This window comes from Eubalaena glacialis, chromosome 5 (assembly GCF_028564815.1).
Source record: "Eubalaena glacialis isolate mEubGla1 chromosome 5, mEubGla1.1.hap2.+ XY, whole genome shotgun sequence".
NCBI lineage: Eukaryota > Metazoa > Chordata > Mammalia > Artiodactyla > Balaenidae > Eubalaena > Eubalaena glacialis.
In genome coordinates, this window is record NC_083720.1 from 105,274,471 (window position 1) to 105,292,702 (window position 18,232).

An 18,232-nucleotide genomic window follows, 5' to 3' on the forward strand; every position below is an offset into this window, starting at 1 on the left:
ACAAGGAAATATCATTTTTGCCTCTCTGACAGGCAACATGAAAAAAATATTATATTGGCACACTTATATTAATAAATTATAAATTGATATAATCTTTTTGAAGGGATACTTGACAGTATTTTTCAAATTTTGAATGTGCATATCCTGTGATCTGTCAATCTAATCTAGTACACCATCCTACAAAAATACCAGTGCATGTACAAAATCATATACGTACAACTATCTAAACTGCAATAGCACTTAACCTTTCATCAATAAGGAAGTGATTAAGTATATTATCTCTATGATGGAATACTATGCAGACATTAAAAAGAATCTGTATTACAGACATAAAGGGGGTCTACCATATATTAAATGGAAAAAACAGGTTACAATATAGTATGAACTCATTTAAAAAAAAAAAAAAGCGATAAAAGAGCCCTGCAAATCCCAGACCCCATATGTCTAGATCTATAGCTATAGCTACATCTAATCTATATGTATATGCATTATAGGCATAGGAAAAAAAAAAACCTGAGGAAGGAGACCACCAAATTACTAATAGAATTTATCACTGAGTAGAGATTTTCACCTTTTATTTTATATACCTCTGTGTTTGAATTTGTCATAAAATTACCTATATATGTATTATTTTGTATAATTAAAAAAGTAAGAAATATTTTCAAATGAAAAAATAAAATAATTTCAATGGAATAAAGTAAGTTCCTAAAATATTCTGCCTATTTATTGATATTCCCTGTGATGGTTAATTTTATGTGTCAACTTGGCCAGGTCATAGTACCCAGATATTAGATCAAACACTATTCTAGATGTTTCTGTGAAGATAATATTTCAGATGAGATTAACATTTAAATCAGTATACTTAGAGTAACCCTCCATAATGTGGGTGGGCCTCATCTAATTAGTTGAAGGCCTTAATAGAGAAAGAACGACTTCCCCTGAGTAAGAAGGAATTCTGCCTGGTGGGCCTACTTATTTTACGGGGATGGTGTAAGGATTAAATGATGTAACAAACATAATGTACCTGGGGCATAGTAGGCTCTGAACAATCCTCTTCCACTGTATGACATACATTGCAAATATGAGAGTTGTTTATTTTCTAAGGTTTTCACAAAACGTAGAAGGAGGTCCCATAACCAGAGGATCTATTGCGACAGTAATGGAATACAAGGTTGCAGATGCTAGGAAACTCCTACCAGTCAAATTCAGATGATGGGTACCATCAAATTGTCTCCATGTTTATAACAATTATTTTGAACGTGGGCGCATACTTGAATGATACAGTATTGTAAGAGACTCACCGGGATGCCGTATCGAGTCCTGTAGAGGGTCCTCATTGCAACACTTGTTCCACACAGACAACATTCATTCATATCAGATGCAACTTGACATGCAAGACACGTGAAGCAAAATATGCCACAGAGACCTGGACACATGAAATCAGAGGTACAAATTACTCCACTCTGCCCCCACCACAGTTGAAAGTTAGTGTGCTTTCATGAATGGCGGTCCAAATCCTGGGGCCTTTGTCACACATCCTGCTGCCAAGTCCATCTTCACGGCTTTTGCTCAGCATCGCATCAGCTTCTCCCTTCTCCCCACCCAATCATTTCCGGAATAACCACACCTTGGAAAGTCTGTATTCTTTTTGTAGTACTGCCTTCATCCATGTATTGAATGATTCACTGAAACCTAGCCATGTTCCAGAGATTATCCTCAGTACTGACAATGCCTCTGTCTGAAGTCTAGAAGGGAAGTTAGATAATATGAAAAGTTCTCCAACAGAAACCTACTCAAGATGCCAAGGAGTCATTCACACAAATGGGGCCTCCAGTGCTCTGGGAAGGAAATGTTGCTTGATCTGAATATTGAAGGATGATTAGGAATTTTATAGGTAGAGGAAAGGGAAAAGAGCCTCTTTAGATAACATGGTATGTCTCGACAATGGCTGGTTTTCATTCAACATGGCTGGAGCCAGGGATGGGATGGGGATGAAGCTGGACCCAAGGCGGGTTGGAGACTGGATAACGAGGAAGTACGAGTGCTCAGAATGGGTCATGGAAGTCATGAGGAAGCTCTGAAATATTTTAAGAAGGGAGAATGATTTGGTCAGATCTACAATTAAGAAATTCTATATGAAGATATTAAGCTCATATTAGGACTTGTAATTCACTTATTCGAGTAACAATACTAGGGGTTAGGGGATTAGAATGTTCATCTTTAGAAGGTTTTATTATTGTGGTTTCATTATCACTATGATATGCAGATGTTGAACTAATGTCCTGAGAAGTGTAAGTCATCACCCCAGGTCATCCAGTAGGACAATGAGAGCAAAACAATAAACCCAACTGTTCCATTTCCTAGGTAATTCTTTCCCTCTGTGCTTTTTAAAAAAAATATTATTTTTAACATTTAATATTACTTTAAATATTATTTTACAATCTACTTTTTAAAAAATTTTTATTTATTTATCTTTATTTTTGGTTGCGTTTGGTCTGCGTTGCTGCGCTTGGGCTTTCTCTACTTGTAGAAGGCGGTGGCTACTCTTTGTTGTGGTGCGGGGCTTCTCATTGCGGTGGCTTCTTTTGTTGCGGAGCACAGGCTCTAGGCGCACAGGCTTCAGCAGTTGTGGCTTGCGGGCTCTAGAGTACAGCCTCAGTAGTTGTGGCGACGGGCTTAGTTGCTCTGCAGCATGTGGGATCTTCCCGGACCACGGTTTGAACCCGCGTTCCTTGCATTGGCAGGCGGGTCCTTAACCACTGCGTCACCAGGGAAGCCCCCCTTTATGCTTTTCAATGTAATTATTAACTCGATTTCAAATTTCAATTCCACTGATAAGTTAAAGGTTAACAAGGTTTCCTTTCCTGTCTCAGAACACTGTGTAGACTTCAAAGAGGCTGTGGGTGGGGGTGGGGGGGAACAACAAAAACCTCAGAGGAAAATTTGTTATATAGGCAGGTTTGTTTGTTTCCTGCTTGGTGTTGAGAACTAAGCATTTGACCTTTCTGACACCCCCATCTTCTCACAAACGTTCTCTTTCCCAAGTTTACTTAGAGAGCTCTCATAAAAGAAACAAAACAAAAAACAAGGAGAGTCAGAGATATTTTACCCAATGAGAAGTTAATTGCCTGTAGAATTCTTTATTCTTAGGTGCATAACAAAGCTAAATGTACAAATAAAATAATTCTTCTCTGAGCTCATGCTGAAACCATGGATGAAAATTATCCCTTGTTTACTGGGCACAGTGTAACTATAAAATAATAAGTTTAATTTATGTGTAACAAGAGCAGTCTTTTTTTTTTTTTTTAATCAAGTAAAACTTGAAATGTGTCTTTTAATATGATGTATGGTCTATTTATAGTCATTAGGCCAAGTCTGTTCATTGTTAGAGTCATCAGCTTTTTTCCTGTTATCTTAACTCCAGAACTTATTTTAGGAGTAAAACTATTCTTCGAAGGGTGGAGAAGAATTAATTTACAATCCCGTACAGGCTTTTTCTGTTAACAAAGCATTGCCTGACACACAGGGTACTTTGGCATCAGTGGGGAACGTTTACTACACAATAAGGGAGGAATGAGGGAAGGATTTGGTCTTTGGTAATTCACCTCCGCATCAGTTACGGGGTCACTTTCCCCAGCACTTACAGACGCCACAATCGCTGAAGCAGTCACACATGCCCGTCTGCCAGTTAGAGGTTTGAGGAACCGGACCACTTCCAGGCTGAGTTACAATGACCACTGGAGATGGAGCTTGCATTTTCGATGCAGGGTCTTACGTGGCTGTGGTCTGAAAGGAAAAACTTGGTGTAAGTAGCCTGGAGGTTGCTCTTGGAAGCCTGTTTTGAGGCACTCTGCTTCACGGGCAAGTGAGGCAATTTAGACCAAGTGACTTGTTGATCTTTGAAGAACAGAATTTCTGCAGAGGCCCCTGGGGGAAGGGATTCACTGAACCGGTAAAACGTACAGATTCTTCTCTTGGCGTTAGGGAACGTAACAGGGTTGTAAGAACTGTTTTAAACAGGTGCCTGGTCTCCACACAAGACAGGGAAACAAATGAGGGAACCCGTGATAATGACCACGCCAACTAAAAATTGTTGCACGCTGTTTGGTTCTACAAGAACGAAGTCACCGGCCACTGCAGTCGCTGACCTCCAACACACCCTGAAAGGAGTTCAGGGCGGAGATCAGGAATGCGGCACTGTGTGCTCTGGGAAACACTGGCAGAACAGGCCTTCAGAGAGTTAGATATTTTTTAGGAGAAGATTTTATGAGCCGCATGTCTTACATCTTCTCATATCTAGAAAAGCACTAAAATCATTAACGGAGGCATCTGGTCCTCGTGACCAGCAGCAACCTTCTGTCAAAATGTGTGCTTGATGGCACGTACCCCCTTCACTAAATCCATGTATTACTGACCTCCCCTCCGACCTCTTCGCAGCAGTCCCTCAGAGCTATCTGAGACGCTGTCTCCCAGGCTATAGTCCTCATTTGGCTCCAAATAAAACTTAACTCACAGCGCTCACGTTGTGCATTTTTTTTCAGTTGACAAAAGGAGTAGCGAATTACAGAAACAGACTTCTGTAAAATTGCACCATCCTAAGCTTTCGTGCACTCGCACGCTTTCTCCTCTTGCCCCTCTTTTATGTTCCCTTTTGTTGTGGACTTGTTTCTCATGAGCAGTTGTAAAGGAAAAACTCCCCTGTTTTCTGTCTACTCACAGAACACTGTCTGTCACTTGTGATCACCAAATGTGTGGTAGCTTTTTTCCACACCAAGCAATTCTGCAACACCAGCTGGGGGTCCATTGGGTTGCACGCTGCAGGCCTGCAAGCCCTGTACTTGTCCAGAGACTGAAGAAAGAGCCCAGGGTCAGTGACAGAAACATCAATGGTTTAATGGATAGGGGGATCTTACATGTCTGAAGCAAGGTCCTGGAGTGACAGCCCACCAGTCTTCGCTCCCAGGGCAGGGGATGGGGGGAGGGGGAGGTTACCAGTTATAGGGGGGATTGACATCGGGTTGGCTCACTGGTTACCAGGGAAACCAGCAGAGGAGCACAGCCTCCCACCACCCCTTTGATAAGCTATCACAGGGGAGATATTCTGGTCTAAAGCTTAGAACAATCACTAGCTGGGGCGGGGGAAAGTACATAGGCATTTACTGATTAGGGAAGGTCAGTCATCTGAATAGAATGTAGGTGAAGCAGGGACTGGTCGAGCAGAGAATGTACAGAGAACAAGAGAACAGGCATCTTGGGGAGCCTGCCCATACAGTGTCCTACAATTTAGCTCAATTCTGACACTGTCTACAGGAGACAGTGTCAGATTCCACGTGTTAAGGGCTCAGTCCCACAAGACTGCCCTCCCTCCCCTACTTCAGATGCCAGTTGTAAGACCAGGTTGTCACCTGTGCTTCTGACCAACTAGATCAGAGGTTCCCATGACCCCTTCCTCAGGTTTGATTAATTTGCTGGAGTGGCTCACAGAACTCAGGAAAATAGATTACTTACTAGATTATTGATATATTACAAAGGCTATTAAAGGATACGAATGAACAACCAGATGAAAAGGTACATAGGGTGAGGTTCAGAACCTGTGGAGTTTGGGGTGGGCCACCCTCCCAGCACACCAACCCAAAAGCTCTCTGGACCCTGTCCTTTTGGGTTCTTATGGAGCCTTGATTACATAGGCATGATTGATTAAATCATGGCCATTGGTGATTGAACTCAGTCTCCAAACCCCTCTCCTCTCCCCTGGAAGTCTGAGAGCTGGGGCTAAAAGTTCCAACCCTCTAATCAAAGATTGGTTCCCCTGGCAACCAGCACCCTCAAGGGCTTTCCAAAAAGTCACTTCATTAGCATAAACTCCTCTGTAGTTGAGAGGGGCTTGTTATGAATAACAAGACACCTTTATCGCTCTTACCATGTAAGAAATTCCAAAGATTTTAGGAGCTCTGTGCCAAGAACAGGAATGAAGACCAAATATGTATTTCTTATTAAAAACCACAATATCACAGTAGTCCTCTCCAATCTTCCTGCATCCAAGTTGGTCCTTCACTTCAAATTTACCTGGAGCCTGTATCCCTCTGACAGTGCCGACTGTCAGTGCTGACAGACCTTTGGTACGTGTTAGGGGCAAGCCCTGATGGTGTGCCCCAGCAATGTTTATTAGGAAGTACACTTTGTTAGGTTAGTCCTAAATTCTCTCCATCATGAGAGGCAGTGTGGGGTCATGCAACATTGATTTGATTTGAAGTGAGAATATCTTTGCTCAAATTCTGGTTTTTAAACCGTGTGATCTTGGACTAGTCATTGATCAGCCTAGTTATTTAACTAGTCATTTAAATTTCCTCCTACTAATCTGTAAAAATGGAAATGGTTTCTGACCTATCCACCTTCTGTGCTTATTGAGAGTATTTTCTTTTGTCCTGTATTCTGAAGTGGAAATGTATTACATCTCAGTGTCTAGCACACTGTGAGTGAATCAAGCATATAATAAGTACTTAATTCAAGAAGACAATGAAAAGTACCTTCTATGAGTACCTTCTATGAGATAAAGTCTAGGGATGAATTTAATGAACAATGAAAAAAATCAGATTAGTATCAGGGAGAGTGGCTAAAATGTACAAAAATGCAGCAAGGAAATGTCTTTTGATGATTTCCACAAATATCTATTGGGAATAATATCAGTTAATATTCATTGAGATTCTACCTTATATCAGGCACTGTGCTAGACTCACACTGTCCACTTAATGTTACAACAGCCCTGCTAAGTAGGAATTATTATCTTTATTGAGTTGATGAGGAAATGGAGGCTCAGAGAGTTTAAGTAAATTATGAAATTCAAATCCTTCTCTGGCTCACTCCACAGTCCCTGTCCCTCCCTTTGCCCCTTAGCTTTAGAGCCCTGCTCCATCACAGCACTTATTACAGGGTGGCATTTTCATTGGTTTGTTGTGATCTCCTTGAGAACTGGAACTCTCTTTTCGTATTTATTCCTTTAGCACCAACTTCAATGTTAGTCTAATAGAAGGTACTTTTCCTTGTCTTCTTGAATTAAGTACTTATTATATGCTTGATTCACTCACAGTGTGCTAGACACTGAGATGTAATACATTTCCACTTCAGAATTCAGGACAAAAGAAAAACACTAAAATTGAAAATACAGTGCTTCCAGATACTCAGGCAATGTGATTATACTAATGCTTTCTTGTATTATTTCCCTCACAGGGCAGTGTCAAAAACAAGCAAATTACCTCCATTGTTCCATATTACTTTACACTTTTTCTATTTCTTGAATTAACTGGGTTTCTTTCTAGATTGCATTGCTCGGTAATGCCTGGCTAATTTGGTAGTTCCCATGGACAAAAAGAGAGAGCAGTATATGAAACAAGGCAACATCTTGGATGTTTTTCCACACAATTGAAAGCGTATCAACAATGGTTCAAACATGTCTAAATCTGCCCAGGCTTCATCATAGCTAATTGTAAATTAACCAGGTCTATCATTATAAATGGTCCCCTGAGTCCTAGCAAACAGCCTCATGTGAAGGACACAGTGTTTTTGGATGAGTATTAAACGAGTTTATTTTTACTTTTTTTAGAAAGAAGGAAGAAGCTTTAAAACGTTTTTTTAAAGGTTTCTGTCTGTTGAACTTCATCACCATCAGAAAATAGCTCTAGGTATTTCCCTTCCCATTAGTGAGTGTGGTCTGCAAACATATATTTTTCTAAGTTTTAATAAAATGATTATAGGTACACAAAGAGAGGACAAAATCTAAGTATTAAAAAAAAAAACCTTTAAAATGAGAGACATTTAAAAGCCCCAAGGTTGACAAAATGACAAGGCAGGAACAGATAATTCACAAAAGAAGACACGAAAATGACCTTAAGTATATTAAAAAAGATGTTCAAACTCACTCAGCATTAAAGAAATGCAAATTAAACACTTGTCAGGTGGCAAAAATTAAAGAGTATGCAACACATTCTTTTGGCAAGGCTGTGGAGGAACAGGTACTCATATATTTCTGGTGAGAATGCAAACTGGTGCAACCATTCTGGAAGGAACTTTGGCAATACTTAACAAAACTACACTTACGCTTACCATTTGCCCAAGTAATCCCATATCTAGAAATTCATACTGAAGATATACCTCCAAAAATGCAAAAACACATACGCATGAGGTTATTCCTAGCAGCATTGTTTGTTTTTGCAAAATAATTGTAAGCACTATATGGGAGACAGGTTGAATAAACTATGGTACACCCACACAGCGGATTGTTATGCAGCTATCAAAAAAAGAATGAGGACGAGCTCTATAAACTGACATGAAGTAACTTCCAAGATATATATAAGTGGGAAAAAAAAATGTACAAAAGAATGTTTTTGGTATATCCTTCATGTAAGAAATAAAGGGAAATAAGAAAACACACATGTATCTGTTCAACTGTGCAATAAGAAATACAGGAAGAATAAACCAGACACAAATGTAACTTGTTATGTTCAGGGTAAATGAGGTGGAAAGAGTGAGAGAATGGAAATGGAGTAGCAGGGCTGGGGGCAACACTTCTCTAAGTGTACCTTTTCATATGGCTCTGACTCTTCCAACCATGCTAATATTTCACATATCAAGTCAATGCATAAATGGATAGTCAAAATCAACCAGAATGTGGCAGGATCCCAAAATGCAATATAAACAGTAACAAATAGACCTGACTGTATTACAATTAATATTATAACCACACTGAGGAAGAAAAAGGTAACCTAAATAACCTTGGAAAGTATTTTGACTATATAACATAAAGCTATAAAAAAAATAACTGACATAAATATTATACTCTAGTTAGTAAACTTGTTTTTCACAGGGGTATGAATTAGCAATTCTGAAATCTATCTATCTATCTATCTATCTATCTATCTATCTATCTATCTATCTATATATATGGCTTGAACAATATACTGTGGATAATGAGATTGAGATTTTTCCCTGTCAGAGAAAGAAATTACAAATAAGGAAAGGAGGACAGCTAGTATGAGTCCTGTTGGATTGGAATCAGTGGTATGAACTCATGGTTATTTACACACACACACACACACACACACACAGTTGTAAATGAGAGGGTAAGACTCCTTTGTGGGGTCTTTAAGGGTCACTCCGACACAGCTACAGAAATCCCATTCAGACAAGCATATGAAATTAAAAAATTTATTCTACTCACAGGTCCTAAAGGGGGAGGCATGACATGCCCAGAGGGCCATGCAAAGTCCCTTAAAAGCCTGAAGTTTGGTAACAGTAGGCATCGAGAGAGCAGAGCCAGGACCCATAGGCGAATGCCTTTATTGAGGGTCATGAGTGGGGTAGCTTGTGGCATGCAGGAAGCATTCTCACTGGGTAATTTAAATGTAACTGGGTCAACGTGGAAAGTAGGAAAAGGGTAAGATGGGGAAGTCATTATAAGGCTTATGAACACATGTATTGGGGATGGGTACTTAGAAGTGGGCAATAACTTGGTAAAAGTTCAAAACAAGCACTTAGGAAGCCACTGAGGCAACAAACAACAACTTTACAGTACACACACACACACACACACACACACACCCATACACACAGAGAGATATAGAAATGTGTATATATGTATGAATACATAAGTATTTCCTAGCCCTCTCCATTGAGAGGACCTAGAAGCAACAACCACCCACTATCAATGAACACACCTTGTGCCCAAATCTTGGTTTCTAAATACCATTTTCCAATGAAAAAAAGAGCCTGAGTTCATTAGAGAAATGGATGATTCCAGGGCTGGGAAAGGGAAGTACAAGATAAGCCTGGAACATCTTGTATACCAAAAAGTAAAACAGGGTGCAAATATGGATTAGAGATAGGACCTCAGAGCCAACTTGATGGCTCTTCCAATGGCTAAATCTGGGACAATTTGTGTAACCAAACAATGTTAATATCCGATTATAATTCATAGACTAAACTATCCATAACTCTCTACTGATATAAATAAAAGAGTAAATTTTATTTACTCTGAGGGAGAAGGGGGGAATTCCCTGGTGGTCCCCAGAGGTTAAGACTCCACGTTTCCACTGCAAGAGGCAAGGTTCGATCCCTGCTCAGGGAACTAAGATCCTGCAGTCTACACGGCACGGCCAAAATAATAATAATAATAACAATAAATAAAATGAGGGAGAATTCCCATTAACGAATATAGAGGCAGTGACGGAAATACAAGATCACCATTTGGCAAACACTACAGTAATAATTGTTATAGGCAAGACTCACAGATGGATGCTAAAATTAGACTTTGAAAGTATGATGAGAAACAACATATTTACACATCTCAAAGTATCACCCCACAGGCTACTTATTAATTACAAAGAGAAAAACAGCAACTCTCTAGTGGATAAATCTGGCAGACACTATCTTAGTCAAGTGACCAAAGTTGATATTATCAGTAATGGGACATACTGATGTGCTCCAGGAAGTGGAGACAATGCTATGACTGGGTATATTAATAAATCTTATCTGTGGGAGTGAAGGTGACTAGAGCAAGCCTAACCCTGCAACAGGTAAAGAAACAGCAATCACTCATATTAGCCAGGAAAGGGAAATGTTTGGTATTTTGTGGCTTGGAGAATGTTTAAAGTTCATCTGTGTTCAAATATGATCACGGAGTGTTAGTGTTTTTATTTGATTCATTATGGTCTTATCTGATGTTGATGCTCTGTGAAATTGTTCATGTGCTAGAGGGGAACATCAAGACCCAGTGGGGAGGACAATATGGATGGACCTTAAAGGCATTATGCTAAGTGAAATAAGTCAGACACAGAAAGACAAATACAGTATGATCTCACTTATACGTGGAATCTAAAACAAGCAAACAAACCAAACTCATGGATACGGAGAACAGATTGGTGGTTGTTAGAGGTGAGGGGTAGGGCGTGGGAGAAATGGGTGAAGGTGGTCTAAAGGTACAAACTTGCAGTCGTAAAATAAATAAGTCCTGGGGCTGTAATGTACAGCATGGTGACTATAGTTAATAACACTGTATTGTATATTTAAAAGTTGCTAAGAGAATAAATCTTAAAAGTTCTCATCTCAGGAAAAAAATTTGTAACTGTGTGGTGATGCATGTTAACTAGATTTACTGTGGTGATCATTTCACAGTATATACAAATATCAAATCATTATGTTGTACACCTGAAACTAATATAATGTTATATGTCAATTATATCTCAAAAAAAAAAAAAAAAAAAAAAAAGACCTGGTGTGAGTGCCAGGCCAGCTTGCTGCAACACTAAAGCCTAGCTCACAGCACTGGGCCAGCTCCACGATGGCAAGAGCTGCTTTTCTCTTCCTCAGGACAATAGTGGGACAATTGGTAACATTTGGATAAGATCTGTAGATTAATTAGGTGATAGCAGTTTGCCAATATTAATTCCCTGGTTTCAGTATGTGTACTATTGTTATGTAAAACATTAACCAGGAAAGCCAGTGAGGGGTGTATGGGGACTCTGTGTATTACTTTTTTATTTTTGTATTTTTTAGGCTGTGCCATGTGCATGTGGGATCTTAGTTCTCTGACCAGGGATTGAACCCGCACTCCCTGCAATGGAAACGTGGAGTCCTAACCACTGGACTGCCAGCAAAGTCCCTGTTATTTTAAAAAATATCTTATTGAGATATATTTTACATACTATAAAATTCAATCGTTTAAAATGGATACAGTTCAGTGACTTTAGTATATTCATACTTGCATAACCATCACCATAATCTAATTTTGAAATATTTTAGCACACATCCTCTAAAGAAAACCCATGTCCATTAACAGTCACTCCCCACTTCCTCTCACCTCCCCTACGTCCAAACAATCTCTAATCTCCTTTTTGTTTCTATTGGTTTGCTTATTCTAGTCATTTCATATAAATGGAATAAGAGAATATATGTTTTTTTTTTGGTAACTGACTTCCTTTAGTTAGCATAATGTTTTCAAGGTTCATCCTTATCACAGCATGTATTAGTACTTTCTTTTTTTTTTTTTTTACTGCTGAATAATATTCCATTGTGTGGATATACCATTTTGTGTTTGTCCATTGATCAGCTGATGGTCATTTAGATTGCTTCTACTTTTTTGTTATTATGAATAACGCTCCTATTACTATCTGCGTACCACACAGGTTTTTGTGCGGACATTTGTTTTCATTCCTCTTGGGTGTCTATCTAGAAGTGGAATTGCTGGGTCAAAATACTAACTTTATGTTTAGCATTTTGGAAGGCAGCTATGCTCACCACTATACCACCAAGGCCATGTTTAGCATTTCGAACTGCTTCACATTGTTTTCCAAAACTGCTGCATTTTGTTTGCGGGTTCCATCATCATGGCCAACGTTTGTTATTGTTTGTCTTTTTGTGTGTTATTGTTCCAACATTTTTCATAAATCTGAAATTATTTCTAAAAAATAAGAAAACAAAACATAAGAGAATATGGGAAGAGGAGAGCCCCCATAGGACTTAGAGTGAAAAATAGAAAAGCAATCTGTTACAAAAGCTGTAAAACGTATATTCCCAAATCCAAGTAGTATATAATGTAAACATAGCCATAAGATTTTTGAACTGTGGTTGCATTTCCGCCTTATAATTCTTAGGAACCATTCTAAAGAATTTCTCTTTTTCGTATAAAACACCATAAAATGCATTCAGAATAGCTGAAGCTTATTTAAAATTTATTAGGTTTGTCCTTTTATATGCATTAAAGTGGTTTTTTATTTTGGTTTTTGCTTTATTTATTTTTTAACGCGCCATAATGGCTTTTTACTGCTCTTTTACAATAAAACAGAGAGGCTAACCACTGTGGATCTCACAGAAAACACTGCGAAAGAAGGTTTAGTAAGTGAACAAAAATGGGGGGGAGGAGAGAAGGTGGCGGGGGGCGATCATTCGGGGCCTGCGTTATCTGTGGGTGTCATTGTAGGCAGGAGTCTATCCTGAAGGGTAGGATCATCAGGTGGTGGAACGAAGCGAACTTGCCTCTGGCTGTGCTCTGGCTCCCTCGCAGGGAGAAGGGACAAGGGCAGGACAGTCCGCCGGTGGCGGGGCGCGCCGGTGTCAGGCTGAACCAAGTTATCAAACCATACGGGCCCATCAGCAGCCTCCGCTTTTCCCTTTGGGGCGGAGAGCCATTCGCTCCCCGTTTCCGGTGCACGCGGGAGGTGTGGCCTCGGCAGGAGCAGGGCCGGGGGCTTCAGCAGCGCTGGCCGGAGAGTGGGGTGGGCTTCTCACCGCCGTGACCTCTCGCCCCGCAGGATGGTGAGTGCGCGCAGCGTGGCGGCGCAGAAGGTGTTCTCCGCCAGGCACCGACGTTCGGCCCCCCAGTACGTGAGTTGTGTACCCGGCCGTCTCCTCTGCTGGGACCTGACTTTTTGCCCCCGAATCCCTCCGGGCAGGCAGCGCGGAGCCCGCGGGCAGGGTCAGCCGCAGTCAGGGCGCGGGCAGCTCCAGGCGGCTGCATCTCGCGGACGCGGGGAGGGTCCGCGAGGCTGGGACCCGGGCTGGTCCCTGTCCCCGTACGCGGCTGGACCTGCCAGATTTGGTGGGAGCCGAGATTGACCGGGCAGGCGCGAGGGAGCCCGGGGTCTGGGACAGGGTCGGGGCGCCGCTGCCCGGCACCCTGCCGCTCCGCCAGCCGCGGCCGCTCCGTCTCACCAGGCATTTGTAATACATTTTTTTAAAGTTTTCATTAGATGAGTGGGCTGATCAGCTCACTTCTGATCAGGAAGTAAGACAGAAAGAAACTATCATCACCAACCCCCTGCCCCTGGCCCCGCTGATTTTAACACCTCTTAGGTGGTCCCCAGATTCTAATTCTAGTGCACATGCCTGCTTTTCGGTTTAGTAAGAAGCATCCACAGCTTTCTACACACACTCGTTCTGTGGATTCATGAAAAAGGAGATAAACTGCAATTGTGCCATTTCTGTTGCTCACGCTTTTTACAATAATCACCTTGGTTTTGGGAAAAGGAAGCTCCCAGTCCTGAGCGTAAGCTCTACAAGGGCAGGGAATTTTTGTGGGCTGTGTTCTCTGAGGTAACGCAAAAGCTTAGCACAGGGCCTGGCACACAGTAGGTGCCCATGAACACGCCCGCCACCGCGGTCTTAATGCGTGATGCCCGCTGGAGCCGGTGCACATCAGACACAGGCTAGTGCTCAGCCCTTTGAAAACCACTTAAGCAGCGGCAGTTCTCCCTAGAACTCCTTTAGACCGCCAGACATCCTACATCCCAAACCCCAGTACTCACATGACAGAAACCATAGTTTTGGGTGATAGCTTCCCATATTTGGGGCCTGGGAAGAAGAGGCGTTGCAGGAAATGCTTTAAAAAAAAGGAAATTCAAACTTTCTTTTGTATTTCTTTTTAATAATCAAATATCAGAAAAAAACAGGAAAGGCTATACAAAATGTTCGGTGGTTATCACTAGGTGATTGGCTGGTAGATATTTTTAACTTTTATCTTTATAATTTTGTGCATTGTCTGAAAAAATTTTTTACAATTAGCATTTATTCCTTTTATAATCCACACAAGAAATACCCATTTTGGAAACAAAAAGCAAATGCAGTGACTAAAAAAAAAAAAAAGTAAAGGGCTGTGCTGATTATCCTATAGCTGTCTGAATTTTGTTCTCCTTAGCCCCTGGCCAGTGCCTGGCACAAGTTGGCATTCAGTAACTACTTGTTGAATGAATGAACTTATACCCTTCCCATGATCTCTCTCAGGAAAAACATGTTCATTTAACTTGCTTATTTTTTAAGAAGTCTATGCTGTGATTTTGAATAGAATGATCTGAAGATTTCAAAATAAAAACTTGCCTGCAATTATCTAACCATCCTTTCTTTTTCCTAACTGTCCTCACTCAGTATATACTTTATATATCTGTGTATTCAGATTGGCCACTGTTAGCCCTTAAAGCAGAGACTGGAGCATTCTCTGAGTGCCTCTGAAGTTCAATCAATGGTAAACTGCACATTTTGCAGCCAGCAGCTTCGTCGGAAATATCCATGTGCTGACTGCCAGTTAGTTTGTACCACAGTTTACTTTCTCAGTGTAGTGGCCTCAACAGTCTTTAGCCCCAAAGTCAAAAGCTCTCGGTTTCTGTTTCTTTCACTACTTTTGACTTCCTTTTTTGAATACGGAAAACTGGGGCGCCCCAGGTGTTTCTGTGGACTTCAGCACCGAGAACTGAGCAGAGATTGGGGGCCCTGGGAGGTTTCAAGGTTCATCTCTAGTGAAGGTTACCTACAGCAGGGGGGAAGGCTACTCTATCCGGCCCAGCCCAGAACAACAGCACTAGGAACCAGCGCCCCAGACTTCTTTTTGACCAATGTGGCTTATTCTGAAAGAGGTCTTGTAACTTCTCACATGAGATTTCTTACTCCAGAAAGAGCTCCCTGATAGCTATCAAACAGAAGAGAAAACAAGCACACTTACTCCTATGCAGCTCTGTGGTTTAAATATCATTTCACAATTCTAGGGATCCTTTAGGTTGCAATAAAATATAAAATAAAAACGAACTCAAAATATCCTAAACGGTTGCAAGTCTCTTTGCTTCAGCCATTAAATACCCAATAGTCTTTAACCTTAACCATTCAAGGTAAAAGATCGAGAGCAGGAGTTGAGGGGAAGATAACAAAAGACAACTTCCCTGAAATCACTTTAGTGCCCAGTAATGTTTCCAAGAATTTCTGGGACCTTGTCTACAAGCTTGTCTCCTCCGTTCAGTGGTCTTCAATGCTTACTGTGCGCGTAAAAGCCACTTGGAGAGTTTGTTTATGATGTAGATTCCTGGGCACTATTCTCCGAGATTGTGATTTAGGTGGGATGGGCTGGGGTCCAGGAATCTGTACCGAGCACCCTCAGGGCTGCTGCCCCTATGGCATAGGGTGCTGTCATGTAGAGAAATGTGGCCCTCTGCATAGACACAGCTTGGTGAGAATTAGAAAAATACCATCCCCTTCTCCAGGCAGATGTAGCCATGCCAGGGCCTCCAGCTTTCCCGAGGAGCACAGGAACTAGCCCCACTCACCCCTGGGCTGCCTGCCCATGCAGAGGCCTGGCATCTCAGGAGATTCCAGCATCAGTGCCCTTACAGAGGACACTTCGTAACCCACGGCCCTGGGCGTTTTTATTTCTCTTCTGTTAAGAATAACTGCAGATCCAACCCACGTTAGCAAACATTACTGGGCACCCAATGTGTGTAGCGCTTGTGTTAGATATCGTAGGGGTTCAGGAGGGTCTGTAGTTTCCTCTTCACAGCCGGTAGCTCTACCCATCACTGAGGGACCACACAGCTGTTTCGTTTCATGTTGTCTTTGATGCCACAGAGCAGACAGGTGATGAAAAAAGTTGGTGGGGGCCACTCCGGAGAAAGGAAGAATGGAGGCAGGAGGAATTGAAATGGGAATCTTGGTGGACAAGCTTTGAAGAGAGACTGAGACCCCTTTCTTTAGAAGACCCCTTTCGTGGAATGCCCTCAATGCCCAGAAACCTTGCAGGATTTGGCCCACATTTTAAACACCCTAATTTCATCCATTAGTTTTAGTTACAACTAACCTTATACCTGTCTCCCCTGCCCTGGAAAACCTCACTCTTGAGAAGGACAGCCCCTATCTTATTAATATTAATTAGTATTAATCTACTACATTAATTACATTAATATTAATCAATATATCGCTTAGATTTTCCTCTTCTTTCTAGTGTTTATCAATGTTAAATTTTAATTTTTTTTTGCTTTGATTGAAACATTTCCATTTCCTAATTTCTCATCTCAGAAGTTAACAAATGTGAGGTGAGAAGGGTCTCTTTCTTTATACATATAAATAAAGCACCAGAATTTAAGTTTGAAGCCTTCTAGTCTGTTTTTCTTACTGTCATACCAAAAATTCAAGGATTCTCATGATTCATTAGCTAAATCTATAAAATCCCGTCTTCTTTTTCTAATGGAAAAAAAATCAAGCAAAATAGTTTCAAAAGACAAAGAAATTAGACTAGCACAAGTAAACATGCCTATGTATGAAATAAAGAGTGAAATTAATGATAAAGTCATAAACACAATGCCTAATATATATATCCTGCTGAAAGCAGTAGTTGATGAGGATTCAAGACTACCTTATGAAAAGCATGGCATCTCACACATGCCTGGCACATGTTGAATTTGACTAACAACTAAATTTAAAGCAATTAGATAAGAGAACATTGGTCTTTCGGCTGAACCTCAAAATATTGCATGTTAGAAATAATAACAAGAAAATCAAATACTTTTAAAGAAAACTTTTTTTCCCCCCCCAGGGCTAAGATAAGCTTTTAAAGAAGTGCTTCATTTCAGAGTACTTACAGTTAAGAAATAGGTTCTGGGCAGGCTGTATCTTGTGGCTTGAGAATCTCACTAGAAGTGAAAGATACAGGAAAGAGAGATTGTGTTTCCATCCCAGTATGCAGTACAAAGTACATAATCAGTGGTTTTTCATTGGCCAGTGCAATCTGGGCAGAGGAGTGTTCAAGGTATGTTTCTGTTATTTTGAAAATGAAAGCATTTCTTGCCCCCAAAATTGTGTTCCTTCTCCTACATTGTGTTAAGTACACTCATGTATCTTTTTGGGGGGGGGCAAAAGGATTTGATTCATTATATAATTTGACTGGTTTTACATGTCTGGCAGAGCTTACCAATTTTTAAATTTTACTTTTTCCCTTTAATACAATAAATAAGATTTAGTGTGTATTTATTGCCATTTTTAAATTGGGGAGCTTGTAGGTAGGGTTAAGGAGAAAACAGGCTATCTGGAATTCCATACCTAATCAGACACTTTTCTTTTTTTCTTCTGCCTCTTTGGACTCCTTTGTTCTCCCTGGCATTGGTTAAATAAATGCCTACTAAGTGTTAGGCACTGTACTAAATGCTTTTCATGTATTAATTTATTGAATTCTCCTCACAAGTCTGTGGGGTAGGTATGATTATCATCCCCATTTAACTGGCAAGGAAACTGAGTCACAACAGTGCTCAGTGGCTAGAAGTTGGCAGCTAGGAACTGGCTGAAAAGGGACTCTAATCTGTGTCTGTGGAGGTCTGCACCACATCCTGCCTCGCATTCTCACCCTACAGTCTGACGCTAGCCTCGCTCTAGTGGGAAACATCTGCCGTTCCTCACAAACTGAGAGGGAGTGAGAAGGCTGGGCCACGTTCAT

General features: G+C 40.9%; 1 protein-coding gene across 1 annotated transcript in view; it reads right to left on the bottom strand.

The window, feature by feature from the left end:
* LOC133092727 (placenta-specific gene 8 protein) overlaps window positions 1-17,494 on the bottom strand; it is a 35,091-nt gene extending 17,597 nt beyond the window's left edge. Inside the window, exons 1-3 of the mRNA XM_061192450.1 lie at window positions 17,385-17,494; window positions 3,645-3,786; window positions 1,302-1,426 (exon numbers count right to left, since the gene is read on the bottom strand). Of these exons, the coding sequence (XP_061048433.1) occupies window positions 1,302-1,426; window positions 3,645-3,756 (237 nt within the window). The 5' untranslated portion in view covers window positions 3,757-3,786; window positions 17,385-17,494. The remainder of the gene's footprint in view (window positions 1-1,301; window positions 1,427-3,644; window positions 3,787-17,384) is intronic.
* Between the last annotated feature and the right edge of the window lie 738 nt (window positions 17,495-18,232).